Source organism: Neophocaena asiaeorientalis, unplaced genomic scaffold (genome assembly GCF_003031525.2).
Source record: "Neophocaena asiaeorientalis asiaeorientalis breed wild unplaced genomic scaffold, Neophocaena_asiaeorientalis_V1.1 scaffold550, whole genome shotgun sequence".
Classification (NCBI taxonomy): Eukaryota; Metazoa; Chordata; class Mammalia; order Artiodactyla; family Phocoenidae; genus Neophocaena; species Neophocaena asiaeorientalis.
Genome location: NW_020173396.1, coordinates 2365871 through 2380505, shown reverse-complemented (window position 1 = coordinate 2380505; position 14635 = coordinate 2365871). Strand labels below are relative to the sequence as shown.

The window sequence follows — 14635 nt, the reverse complement described above, 5'->3', positions numbered from 1 at the left end:
CTTTCTCTCTCTGTCTCTCTGTCTCTGTCTCTCTCTCTATATATATGTACTGTTTCTCTGGAGAACCTGGAAGAATGCATTCCTTATATCCATTTGGCTGCCTTTAGAGAAAACAGCAATTCAAAGTGATTAAACAAAAAGGAAATTTATTATTTCACATAACAAGATCTGAGGTTGGATGGCTCAAACTTTGGTTAATTCAGGTGCTCAGCTACATAATCAAAGACTTGGCTTTTTTACCTTTCCGCTGTTCTAGGATTAAGGTGTTGGCCTTCTCTTAGGGTTATCTTCCCTCTCTGGTTGCAAGATGGCTGTTAGAGCTTTAGGTCAAATCCATAAACTATAATATCCAGAGAAAGAGGAGGAATTGCCTCTACTGGTATCTACTATTTAAGGTTACAAAACCTTTTCCAGTAGCCTCCAGAAGGTCTTACCTCTAGTTTCATTGCCCCAGACCAGTCAACTAGCAGGAGGAGTGGTATTACCATGGTTGTCTTCGATATATATCCCAGAGCGGGGGATAGGGTTATCTTCCTTGGTGGATGGTGTGGCAGTTTTAAAATATGACTGCAAATTCTTTGACACCTCTTCCCTTAGAGGGTAGAGTTTATGTTCTCTGCCTTTGAATCTGGACAGGTTTGGAACTGCTTCCACCAGGAGAAACAGAGGATATGCTACTGTGAGACTTTTGAGGCAAGGCCATGTGGCTTGTTCACTAGAACACTTGCTCTTGGAAACTTGAGCTGCCTTAGGAGAAGTTTGACTACTCTCTGGCTGTCATGCAGTGAGAAAGCCAAAGCCACATGGAGGGCGATATGTAGGCACTCTGGTTGACGTTCCTGTTGAGTCCAGCTTTGAATATCCCAGCCAAGACATCAGACATATGAGTAAAGAAGATGCTCCCAGGTGATTTCTAGCCCTCTGAACACAATCAGGATTCTTCTAGCAAGGCAAGAGAATAAGAAATGTTCATGTGGACAACCAGAGAGCCTGCCACATTTTGGATGTCTGCTTCTGTATTGATGTCTGTGGACTTGAGGTTTCTCTAACACACTCAACTTTTAGATTAAAATTTTTTTAAAAAAGTATTTCCTGAGGGGACAATAAAAGATGCATCTCACAGGTATGGTTTGGCTCAGACAGCTTGGACCTCTGAGGAGTTTCATATTCTAGACTTGGCTCCAGCTAAGTTCACACCAAGCTCCCCTGGAAACACAGAGGGCCTCTGGAACTGATGAGCAAGACCATCTCCTAGTCTAATTTAGTACAACCTCAAAATATTAGTTGAGGTAAAGACTAATCTACTGTAATAAACAGACTCCCAAAGTTCATGGCTTAAAGAAGACAGAAATTTATTTCTCTCACATAATCTTCTAAACAGTTTAGGCTGTCTGTGCTCCCACAAGATCCTGAAGGAACCTCTAGGACGTTGTCCTCATCTGCATGGCTGAACCTGATCATTGTGTCTTCCAGCCAATAGGAAGGGGAAAGAGAGCTCAGAGGAGCCCAAGCCCTATGTCTTAAGGCCCAAGTCTGGAAGCCACACATATCATGTTTGCTCACATTCCATTGCTGAGAACAGGTCACAGAGCTGTAACTAGCTGCAAGAGAGACTGGGAAGTATAGTCTGTGGCAGGGCAGCCACGTAAGAAGGGGAGAATGGATTTTGGTGAACAGTCTCCTCCATTCCTAGCAAGTGAGTTCTTTATTTGGATCGTTTGGAGGCTGAAATGATGAAACTCTCTGACATAATTAGGTACTGTTTTTCTAAAATGCATTTCACCCTTCTGGTAGCCATTTTTATCCAACATCCCCCCTCTCCCACCCCTGTCCCCCACTTGTGTATGTCTAGGCTGTGTCTCTAACAGACACCTAAGTCTGTAAAGCAAGACCTTTATCTGAGGCTCAGCGAAACTTCTTGGCTATTACCTGTTCAGATGATGAAAAAAAACCCAAAACAAACAAACAGAAAACCCCACAGCTCTGTCACTTACTAGCTGTTTGATCCTGGGCAAGTTATCCGTAGACCCAATTTCCTTATCTATAAACTGAAGGTGGTTATGATATATTCCTTTTAGTCGTTATGAGGATTAAATGAATTAAAGCTTGTAAAGTGCCAAACTTCATAGAAATTATTGAATAAATTTTGTCTGTTACTGTTGTGGTTCCCATTATTTATCTTATGGGTATTTGGTAAGGCAGACAATAGTACCTTGCTTAATAAAACGATACCCAGAACTGCCAGGGTTTGGCCATAGAAGGAGATTTCACCTTGTGGAAACGGGATTAGAGTTGGGGCTCTAATTCTATCCACTGAGCTTGGGGTTCTCTCATTTCAAGTTAGCATGAGGCCTCATCATATTACATGGTAAGCAGTTAAATCTCCCAATTTGACATGTGGTTGTAGACTAGAACCCAGATTTCTGATATCTGTGTCTTTTGACTGCCGTTTTTAATGCATCCAACACCACTTCACTACTCCGCCCATGATTTAGTTAACTGTTGCTGCAAAACAAACCACCCTAACACTCAATGGCTATGGTTTGTTATTCCTCACAAGTCTGTGGGTTAGCATGGTGGTTCTTCCTTTGGCTTCCCTTGGGCTCACTCATGTGGGTGCATTTAGCTGGAGGGTCATCTGGGAACTGCGCCCAGATAGAATGGCTGAGTAGCTGGGCCTCTGCTTGCCTTTTTCATGGCATGGTCATCTCAGGGCAGCTTTTCTGAGAGGGCAATCCCCACGCATAAATGCTTATCACGACCCTGCTTGTGAGGGACTTCCCTGGTGGCACAGTGGTTAAGAATCCACCTGCCAATGCAGGGGAAATGGGTTCGATCCCTGGTCCAGGAAGATCCCACATGCCGCGGAGCAACTAAGCCCAGGTGCCACAACTACTGAGCCTGTGCTCGAGAGCCCACGAACCACAAACTACTGATACTGAAGCCGGAGCGTTCTAGGACCTGTGCTCCGCAACAAGAGAAGCCACTGCAATGAGAAGCCGCACACCGCAACGGAGAGTAGCCCCTGCTCACCACAACTAGAGAAAGCCCGCGTGCAGCAACGAAGACCCAACTCAGCCAAAAAAAACCCCCCAAAACAAAAAACCCTGCTGTGAAAGATCTGCTGATGTCCATTGCCAAAGTAAGTCACATGGCCAAACCCAGACTCTGTGGGAAAAGATTACACAAGGGATGGATATCAAGAAGAGTGATTCACTGGGGGCCATTATATAATAGTCTATCCCAGCACATTTTAGGGTTGTTACTTCCAGATCTGGCCTTAGAAAATACAGTAATGGTTGGCCTAAGTTCACACCCCAAAACCTAAACTTTAAATGTAATATATGTCTATGATAAGTGACATAGTACTTTGCACATGATAGATCTTTAATAAATATTGAAATGAATGAATTAATAAGTCAATATATTACCAATGGTAAGAATTTGCAAATAATGTCAAATAACAGTAATAATGACAGGTTGAGATTTCTCAACAAAGTCTTTACCACAAAAATTATAGTTCTTCATAGAGTATAAATTTTTAAAAAAAGAAGAGTTACATCTTTGATTTTCTTCCATCTGCCCCATTCCATAAGCCCCTCAGTACCTACTGGCTGATGGACTAAATAAAATTACACTTGGAATGTTCCTATTTTTTTTGATAACATGAAGTAAGCTAAAATGAGACACTTTTTCTTGCCAAACTTCTTCAATTAGAGGCTGTTTGCTGCTATAAATAACAGAAAATCCAGTTTAACTGCCTTAAGCAGTAAGAAATATATCAGCTTATTTAACAGGACATCCAGTAGGTCGGCCTCAGTGGTGTTTACCGTTACAGCTCAGTGAGGTCATTAAGGATCTTAGTTCTTTTCATCTCTCCAGTGTGCTGTATCCAGTGTTGGCTTCATCTTGTGGCTGGTGCCCCTCATGGTGAGAGGTGGGCTGCCAGCAGCCAGCAGCACTACATGCTCCCTCATTTACCTTCGGAGGGAGAGAGATGGAGAGAGCATGCTGGCTCCCATGGCTCTCTCAGAAGAGTTAAGGACTTCCTTCCTAGATGCCCCAATAACCCTACCCCCAATCTCATTGGTTTTAACTGGATCACATGACCATTTCTGAGTGGGACATGGTGGTAGGGGGGTGGAATTACTTTGATATGCTTAGACTAATTAAGGCCCAGTCTTAGAGTGGGAGAGGGGTCAGCTTCCCTCTAAGCATTTGACTGTTCATAAGAGACATAGATAAGCTAATGAAACCGTGTACAAGCCCCTGTCCCCTGTGTCCTTGTCTTTTGGAGTAAAATGCTGACTTAAGAGTTAATGATTGTCGCCTGCCCATGCAGGGGACACGTGTTCGAGCCCTGGTCCACGGAGATCCCACATGCTGCGGTACAGCTAAGCCCTTGTGCCACAACTACTGAGCCTATACTCTAGAGCCCAGGAACCACAACTACTGAGCCCAAGTGCCACAACTACTGAAGCCTGTGTGCCTAGAGCCCATGCTCTGCAACAAGAGAAGCCACTGCAATGAGAAGCCCACGCACTGCAACGAAGAGTAGCCCCTACTCGCCACAACTAGAGAAAGCCCTCACGCAGCAACGAAGACCCAACACAACCAAAATAAATAATTTTTTTTTAAATTAAAAAAAAAGAGTTAATGATTGGGAAATGTGAAGATGTAGGAACAAAGAATAGCTGGTTGGGGAGCTAGTAACAATTTAGACTATAATTCTGTCACATTGCAGAATCACCAAACTCCCAATTCCCTGAAAGATATAAAGGCCTGACACACATTCCTAAGTTGTTTTTACAGGCAAGGTAGCCCCTCCAGATGAAAACCACTGACCACAAGAACATGGACCCTAGACTGGTTGAAACCAGAAGGTTGATGATGCTTAAAATTTCACCTTTATGCCAACCAATCCAAGAATTGTCCATGAGCTAATCATGCCCTGCTCCTTGAACACTATAAAACACCTCACTAACCTCTCCTGGGTGGGCACGGTCCTTGAGGCAATAGCCTGCTGTGTTCCCTCTTTGCCTGGCAAACAAATAAAGCTACTTCTCCTCTTTCCTCCAAACTCCGTCTCCATATTTCTATTTGACATCGGTGCACAGAGAGCCAAGATTTTGGCAGCAATAAGAACCTGAGAACTGCTAGAAAAGAAAAAGTGGATTCAAGGAAGGTAGTTGGCAATTACTGTGAGCATTCTCCCTTCTGTAAGGCCTAACTTCCTTATTACTATGTAGCACCATTGAGTGCATTAATCTTTCATAGATTCTCCAATATCCCTTCCTTCATTTCATGTGATATTACTCAGCTGGATTTTATTCCTCATAGCCCAGTGTTAGAGAATAACAATAGCTATCATATATTGAATACTAGGGTGAATCTGAAGAGACAAGCTGACAGGACCCGCCTCCCCAGCAATCAAGTATTTTACATACATGAATCCTATGAAGCAAGGTAATAGAAACCTCATTTTATTGATGAGAAAACCAAGACTCAAAAAGATTCAGCAGGGCTTCCCTGGTGGTGCAGTGGTTGAGAGTCCGCCTGCTGATGCAGGGGACACGGGTTCGTGCCCCGGTCCAGGAAGATCCCACATGCCGCGGAGCAGCTAGGCCTGTGAGCCATGGCCACTGAGCCTGCGCGTCCGGAGCCTGTGCTCCGCAACGGTAGAGGCCACAACAGTGAGAGGCCCGCGTACCACAAAAAACAAAAAAAACAAAAAAGATTCAGCAAACAGCTTAAAGTCACACAGCCACTAAGTTGTAGAGATGAAACAAGTCCAAGTCTTTAGGCTCCGTAGACTCTGCTCTTTTCATTATATTACACTGCCTCTCAACTCAGCAAAACATGTTTAATTTAATTAGACTATTCATTTGTATTAGTATTTTGTTAATGTTTTCCCTTTGATCGAGGGAATTTTAGGAATGGGAGAGAAACTGCTCAAATTTTCTACTTCCTTTTGTGTTTCCTAGGAAGTGGCTTAGAAAAAAATATTTTAAATCTATCTCTTCCACAAATGAGCTAGACTATTCTATTTTTAGTAAATGATTTATAGCTAGTTGTGGTTTTAGTTACACTCCTGGCTGTTTTCTACATATCTTCTCCTTCAAATTATGTAATAGCTCATGTTTACTTATTTTAGCTGTATATTCCTGTGTGGCTAGTTCTTTTTAAAAAATGCAGAATCATTTGAATTTAGTCTTTTAAGTTGTGGTGACATTTGCATTGTTGTCTATGTAAATAGTGCTCTCTGGAGTCCTGAAGTCCAGACCTGTTTGCAGCAGCTTAGTTAAAATCTAACTCCAAGGGGAATGTACAGTGGGTGAAGGGGATGTTATTTCTTTTCTCCCAAACTCCAAATATGTGGTCTTGATGGTCCTCTAGTCATTTCCTGTTTGGGTGATACCTAGAAAAGAGATCAAGTTCAGGGTCACCTGCTCATTTCCCTTTGCTGTGCAGTTTGAGTGGTATGTCCTACTCTAGGAAGAGTCTAAATTTAGAATAACCTTTGGGGGCTTCCTTGATTGGGACAGAGCAGAAATTATGAGTTGTCTATAGCAATGTAGATTCCTAGAATCAGTGGTCATGATTCTGAGGTGGTGCTTTAAGTTTCTTAACCAAGAAATGCCACCAGGGATGGGAACGAAGTCACCTAGATCTACCTTCAAATTTCAGATATAGTTAAAGTTAGAGAAAGTTTCTTAGTTATAGAAGAGAAGCATTTTAGTATGAAGTGGATTTAACCAAATCTTCCACAAAATCTAGGGAAATGTAGTTTAATTGTATTTTAAATTAACTACTTGAATTGGAATTCTGTATTTTTGACCCAGATGGAAATTTCTCTTAATTTCTAGATGGTAATCAGCTGTAAATCTTTAATAGATTTAAAAAATCAATCTCTTTAACAATTTTGCAATTGTGTAAAAGTTTAGTCTGGCCTCCCAACAAGCATTTCCCCTTCTTTCTTTCCTGAAAGAAAGAATGAGAGTCTCATTTTTCACCCCTTCTCTATGCAACTCATATCTTCAGTTCCAGGTCCAAGTCAGTCATGGTGGCCCTGTTTCCCTTGCTGTGATATGTCTAGATATGGACTGGCCAATGAACCATGTGGGAAAGTCTATCCAGGACATCCAAGAAATGTTTCTTCATTCTTATAAAGAGTGAAAAGAAGAGAGAATCTTCTTCTGCACATTGTCATGTTTGAATGTGATGCCTGGAACTGCAGCAGCCATTTTGTGACCTCAAGGGAAACTGACTTTAATGTCAAGCCCACCAGCTCAGGATGGCAGAATAGAAAGACGAAAAGGATTTAGGCCCTTGGTTATGAAGTTATGAAGCTACTCAATTAACCAATCCTGGAGCAGCCCTACCACTGGACTTCTTGTTATGTGAGATAATAAATTTAAGCCAGCTGTATCTGTTTTTCTGTTAGTGTGTTCTCAACTGCAGAAAACAGAAAATCTGACTCAGTTGGCTTAAATTACCTTGTTGAGAGCATTCTAAGTGATAAAACATTATAGGTCATATTTTGAGGTCTCTGAGCTTCTTCCTTGATCCCTGCCTCTAGGTATTCCCCCCTTCCAATTAGTTGATCCTTCACACCATCATTGGAATGACTTTGCAGAATTCAAATCTGATCATATTGCAACTCTGGTTAAATCTTTCAAAGGCTATTTTTGGCTTTCTTGGTGTGGCAAACAGACTTTTCTTCACTGGGTCTGGGCTGGATCTCTGTGGCCACATATCCCATCAGGTCAGACCCCACAGGCACCCTAATGCTAGATATTTCAACTATTGCCATTCCTTAACCATGCTACGTTCTCTCTCACTTATGCTTTACAAATGCTTGTCCCAACTGCATAGAATACCTTCCCCTATCTGATGGGTCACCCCCACCATCCCCCAGCCTCCCAAGGTTGTTAGATGTTTTTCTTCAGTGTCCTGACACCCAGACTGGAACCCCTATTAAAGCACATCTGACTGTTTTTGTGCTGTATTTGTCAGATTGTCTCCTACATATGATTATAAGGTCTTTGAGGGAAAATGTGTCTTACTCATTTTAGCATCTCCAATGCCTAGCACATTGCTTGGCACAAAATGAGCGAGTAATAAATGTTTATTAATGAATAAAAATAATGCTATAACCCAGATTTAGGTTCATGAAGACAATTGTGTTCTTTTCTCTTTAGGTGGCTTATTCTTGGTATATTGCATGCCATACCTTCCTAAGCAGGGTAGGGAGGATGAAAGAGAGGAAGGAAAACCTCTAACTATATAACATTTTTGGACAAGATTTTGGAGGAAGGTAAGCCAAGTTTAATGAAGATTTCTTTTTGTAAATCTTTTTTCTATTCTATCTATGCCTGATTCATATGATGAATTAATCAACAAATGTGTGTTGTGTGCCTACTATGTATCAAACTTTGTTTAAGAGTTTGGGATTCATCAATGAACAAAACAAGGAAGTCCTCAGAGAGCATTGGCTTCACAAGTGAACTTTACCAGTCATTTCTCCTTTCTGGATCTTAGTCCTGCGTTTGTGCATGAACAGGAAACACTGTAATGGAAAGCCTGAAGATTCTCAGATGAAACATTGGTAAACAGATGGATATTTGTTCATAAGAGCTGCCACTTCTCTCTAGAGCCAAGGACAGTTAGGAGGAGGAGGTCACTGACTAAATCTGCTCCTTGACCTTGTTCTCAGCACTCCACACCAATAGGCATTGCCTTTATTTGTAAAAAAGAGAGTTTTATATATCCATGCAGCATTGGGAGGTTGCAGCTTTCTTCCTAGCTGCGAATATCCCTAAGGCTCCACCTGGGACAGTGAGCCTCACCCCTATGCACCACTCAGGTGCTTCCCTTCTCTAGTCTGCTGGCGATTCTGCTCAGAGGCTCCACCTGTGCAAAGCATCACAGCTGTAGAGGCTGCTCTGGGCACAGGAACAATTTCCTACAGAAACGGGGCATATTTGAAAGGTTGGAAGGCAAGCTTTTATGTCTCCCTCCTACAATCCCGGCTTCTCCTGAAGTGGAAGCTAGACCAGAAATAAAGGCCACACTGATTTTCTTCTGAGAAAACACATTACCATGTTAAAAAAAAAGTCCTAACTGCTCTGTGGGAAATGTTTTTATTTTACAAATACTCTGTGGCTCTGAAGTGACAGCAAGATTACATTTCTGACAGTATCACTGGTACAATTTCCAGGCTCCTCAGGGCAATGTGAGGATATTCCTCCCGGAAAGAGAGGCACATTCTCTGGTCCCCAAGCTACAGTTAAACACGACCCCAAACAAGGAAAAATAGATGATAACACAGCAAGTAATGAAAGCTTGGCAATTTAACCAAAGCAAATGGTCTTATCCAGAACGCTATGGGAGTGAAAAAGAACTACAAAAATAACTCTGTAACTTTGCTTTTACAAACAAATGGCTCACTCTCTGTCTCCAGATGGGGAAATGTGAGAACTGAAAAGGAGAAGAGAACCTGGAAGTGTAGAAAAATGTAAACATTAGAAAGAAATGTAATAGGGGAGTGGAGGATGGGGACAGCTTCAGTGTAACGCTCTTGGAGACGGTCCTGACGGTTGTGATCTAGATAGAGCCCGGCCGGCCTCGTGTTCCGTGGAGGCGGTGCCGCAGCGACAGATGACCTGACTCTGGCCAACGAACACCTAGAAGACGCTTTCGCAGGAGCAGGGCAGCGACCGAGGACGCGGCGGGGGTGGGCGCAAGTAACCCTCCTCCGGCTGATCCCGCCGAGCGTGGTGATAATGTGGGTGGGGCCAGCGGTGGCGGTGGAGTGCCTGGTGGCCCCGGGCGCCCTCGTCGTCCTCCGCGACTCCCTCCCGCGGGCAGCACACTGCACCCAGGCGCTTCCGCCAGCACCGCCGGAGCTGACAGTCGCCCGCCTGGAAGAACAGGTAGACGAAGGGATTGAGAGCGCTGTTGGCCACCCCCAGGAGGCGCAGGGCCACCGCTAAGTCCTCGGCCTCCCAGTCTCCCATCAGCCCAGACGACCACGTGGCCGCCAGCCGGGCAGCGAAGTAGGGCAGCTCGCACCCCACGAACAGCAGCGCCAGCACCAGGCTCATCTTCAGGCTCTGGACCTTGGCGCGGGGCAGCGCGTTGGGCGCGGGGGCTTGGCCGGGACTGGGCGCCGCGGCCGATGGGGCCTGGGGCGGGCGCTGCCGCCAGGCGCAGAGCAGGCGGCTGCCAGCGATGCCCATGACCGCGACCGGCGCCACGAAGCCCGTGATGGCCTCATAGAGCGCGTAGACCATCAGGTGCCAGCGCGGTAGCGGCGCGAAGATGTCGCGGCAGCGACGCTCCCCGGGCCACGCGCGAGCGGCCGGGGGCGCGGCGGGCGGCTGCGAGGGGGCGCCCCCGCGCACCACGAAGGCCGGGGGCAGCGCCAGCAGCAGCGCCAGCAGCCAGCCCAGGGCGGCGAGGGCGCGCGCGGGCAGCGGCGGGCCCTGTGGACGGCGCACGGCGCGCTGGCGTTCGAGGGCAATGAGCGCCACGAGGTGGGCCGACGCGCTGTGGCCGGATGCCCGTAGCAGATGCACGAAGCGGCACGCCAGGTCGCCCGCGGCCCGGCGCGGCTCGCCCAGCAGCTCCCAGGCCAGCTGCGACAGCGCGGTGCCCCCGCACGCATACAGGTCGGCCAGGGCCAGCTGCACCAGCAGGAAGTCCATCTTGCGACGCTTGGGACCTGCCCAGGGCCCGCCGCCCCCGCACAGGCGGCACAGCACCGTAGCGTTGCCGGCCACCGTCACCACCAGGATGACCCCCAGGAAGACCAGGCGGACGCGACGGCTGGGCGGCCCGGACGGCGGCGGCGGCGGCCCCGGGACTGGGGCTCCCTGTCCGGAAGTCAGGTTGAGACCCCAGCCCAGCGAGATGGGTACGGAGAGGTTGGGCGCCGGCGCCGGAGTTGAGGGGCTGAAGGGATCCTCCATCCCTAGCCTGGAGGAAGAGGAGGTACCGAACAGGGCAGGCAGGGCGCGGGAAACCAAGGTGGAGGCGAGGCTCCGCTGGGCGCGATGCCGGGTCTTAACGAGTTCCCAAAGTTAGTTGAAAACGCACACGCACGGAGAGGGAGATGGATGCAGGTAGCTTTGCGCTTAGTTGTTTTTATAGGTTGTCCTCGTCATTTGTCACTCAAAATGGGGGGGGGGGGGTACGCTCGAGGAACACACATGATTCCTCTTCTCCACCTTCCTCTCCGCGTCTCCCCTCCCAATCCGGGTAGATCCCCTTCCAGTCTCTGCCGCAGCACCGGTGCAGCCCTCGCGGGAGCCGCGAACCACTGGGCTCTAGAAACCTCTCCCGTTGGGTGTTTACATATAGCACAGCCAGACAGAAGGTCGCTTTGCCTGGCCAACGTTAACCCGGGACCAGCACACTGGAGAGGAAAGTCCTGACTGAGACTATACCCTTAAAATGGTTTCAGATTGACAGTAAGAAAAAACAAAAAAAAAGGCACTAGTTTTGATTAAAATACAGAAGAGAAAGATTTGAAATGCCATGGTTCTGCACTAGCTTGAGAAAAACAGGAAACCAAGAAACCTATAGTGTTTTGAGCAAAGAGGAGCCCAACAGATAAATCTTCCTCTGGCCAACAAGAGTATTTTACTCGGAGAGAACTAAAGTCAAAGGTGTTGTGGTTTGCAGATTGTTTCAAATACTCCTCATTACTAGAAACAGCAGATCACAGCTGCTCTCTGTGATGTAAAATTCATTTCATTAGTCTGAAGAGGGCATTAATAGGCTTTATGCAAATGATAGTACATTTATTGCTTTTCTCCTAATATTTTCACTCAGTGACAGATGTATCATCAAGGCTTTTCATTCTCTTGATTCTGTTTTTTAGCAGATGGGAGGTTGCTAGGAGGGACTACGCCTCCAATAAGCCTGGAGAAAAGGTGACTAAGAAGATGATAAGGCGGCCAAGTTTTAAAAAAGAAATCCAACTCACAGGAAATGGTTTAGATTAAATGCAATCTCTTTTATTTTAGCCCTACCTCCTCAGAAACAAATTTTAGTTTTCCTGTTGGAAGCATCAGTTTGGTTTTTTATGCACCCTCCACATTCATTATGGTGAAAGTACAGCCTATGCTTCCTGATCTGGGTGTCTGCTGGGGTTCACATTCCCAGGCTGAGGAAATATTTGACACTTTAAGATGTCCGGGATAGGAGGGTTTGGTGGGTGCAGCGGACAGTCCTGCAAGGTGGAGTGGGAATCTCATTTCTCAAACTGTTGCCCTTTGTGGCCAGAGAACTTTGTCATTTTTATTATATCCCCAGTGCCTATCACTGGACCTGACCCATGGTAGGTATCAGTAAATATGTTTTGAGTTGATGAATTAATGGATATATGATGCATTTCAGATAATTTTGAGCAAATGTTTCTACCTTGATTATAAATCCATCAACCTAAGAAAAAAATGCCTGTTATACCTGAGCCACCCCAGTATCATCCAGAAGAGCTCAAGGAAGCTGTGGGGAGATGTAGGAATAGCCATTCTTGGTGGAACATTTAAGAGGTACAGTGATAGCCTTGGGAAATCAAACTCCTGGTTTAATTTTTTTTTAATTTATCTTATTTATTATTTTTGGCTGCATTGGGTCTTTGTTGCTGCACGCGGGCTTTTTCTAGTTGTGGCGAGCGGGGGCTCCTCTTCGTCGCGGGCTTCTCGCTGCAGTGGCTTCTCTTGTTGCGGAGCACCAGCTCTAGGTGCGTGGGCTTCAGTAGTTGTGGCATGTGGGCTCAGTAGTTGTGGCTCGCGGGCTCCAGAGCGCAGGCTCAGCTAGTTGTGGTGCAGGGGCTTAGTTGCTCCGCAGCATGTGGGATCTTCCCAGACCAGGGCTTGAACCCGTGTCCCCTGTATTGGCAGGTGGACTCTTAACCACTGTACCACCTGGGAAGTCCCTATGTGCATTTTTCTTTGTATTCTGCTTGGGCTTCTCTAAACGTTTAGGTTGGTGATTTGTTGTCTTTCATTAATTTTGGAAAATTCTCAGCAATTGTCTTTTCAGATATTTCTTCTGACATTTTGCCTCTATTCTTCTATTATTTCAATTGCATATATATTATACCTTTTCATATTGTCCCACAGTTCTTGGATGCTCTGCTCTTTTTTTCTCTACCTTTCACTTTTTCTTTTTTTCCCTAGCCCATCTCTCCTCAGAGGAAGTTGTTACCCTTTGAAATTCAGTATTTTATCTTGAAAAATTTCGCTTGGCCTATATTCAAGTTCACTAATTCTTTTTCTCTCAAGTTCACTAATTTTTTGTGTGTATCTAGTCTGCTGATAAGCCATTTGAAGGACTTCTTCATCCACGATAGCATGTTGTTTCTAGTGAATCAGTTTTATTCCTTTTAAAAAAAATAGTTTCCATCTCTCTGCTGAAATTCCCACTCTGTTCCTGCATGTTAACCACATTTCCCCCTAGATCCTTCAATAGATTAATCATAGTGTTTTCAAGTCACTTTCTCATGGTTTCAGCTTCTGGGCCATCTCTCAGTCTGGTTCTGTTTACTGCCTTCTTTCTTCAAAATGGGTCTTTTCTTGCTTCTTTGCCATGTAAGTTTGATCAAATGCCAGACATTATATGTAAGTGAAAAACAGTGACTGATGTAAATAGTATTGACTCCTGAAAATGGGCATGCTTCTTCATCTGTCAGGCTAGTAGGGTGGAGGGGTTGACTAAATGTAGGCAGTAGTTGAGCTAGGCTTGGGTTCTGATGTTGGTATAGTTATTATTCTCCTGCAGACTTCAGACTCTCGCAGTACTGCTGCTGTCTTGCTTTTAGTGAGAGGCTTGGAACACTGGAGGGTTTTTCTCAGTCTTCCTGCTCCCCCCCTAGCTTTCGGCACACACCTGGCCATGGGGAGTGCCATGGGAGGTTTCTTTCTCCATGCTTCTTATCTTTCTCCCAGAAGTAGTGTGCTGTTGTTCATGGTGGGGGGCAGGCTGATTTTTTTTTTTTTTTAAAAGAAACTCACTTAACTCCAGCTTCAGTCTTATGTAGGCCCTCGGGGCTTAGCCTTGAGGGTGGGACTTTATCCACATCTGTCAGTTTCCCCTATGGCAGCTGAACTCGGCCTTGTAACTTGCAGAAGAGCAAGTTTCTTGTCTGTACCTCTGTACCGCTGTTGCAAGAGACCTCTGCTTTCTCTCAGTGCAGGACTGTGAGCATGACTGGGGTTCTGCCTCTACTCAGCAGCAGAGAGCTTTTGCTATAATCTACCCCTTCCCAGTGATAGCTGACCTTTTGCAGAGGACTGGGGCTGAGAGGGTTTTCTGCTCCTGCCCCAGTGGCCGATGAGTTTTCGCTTTGTAAGAGAGAAGGTTCTGGGTTTTATGCTTCTGCTACAGAGGCAGCCCCTCCCCATCTGTTCGTCTGTCCCACTGTAGAGGCACTGTCAGGTCCCCTGCTCTGCTCCCCATCTTTCTCATGAGTGCTGGTTAAGGTCCATGAGAAAAAGCTCATTACTGGAGGTGGTCTCCCTTGTGTGTGCAGCTCCTAGTTTCTGCTGCTTTTTTCACACACATTTGGCTTTTATGAATTTGTCAAAATATCAGTTGTTTTCTTTCTTTTTTTTTTTTTTTTTTG

At 45.7% G+C, this 14635-nt stretch overlaps 1 protein-coding gene across 1 annotated transcript; it reads right to left on the bottom strand.

Annotated features, from left to right (window-relative positions):
* Nucleotides 1-9124: 9124 nt before the first annotated feature.
* GPR150 (G protein-coupled receptor 150) lies at nucleotides 9125-11092 on the bottom strand. Its single transcript, XM_024746971.1, has one exon. It carries the CDS (start codon nucleotides 10971-10973, stop codon nucleotides 9687-9689), a length of 1287 nt encoding a protein of 428 aa, XP_024602739.1. The 5' UTR covers nucleotides 10974-11092; the 3' UTR covers nucleotides 9125-9686.
* Nucleotides 11093-14635: the final 3543 nt, after the last annotated feature.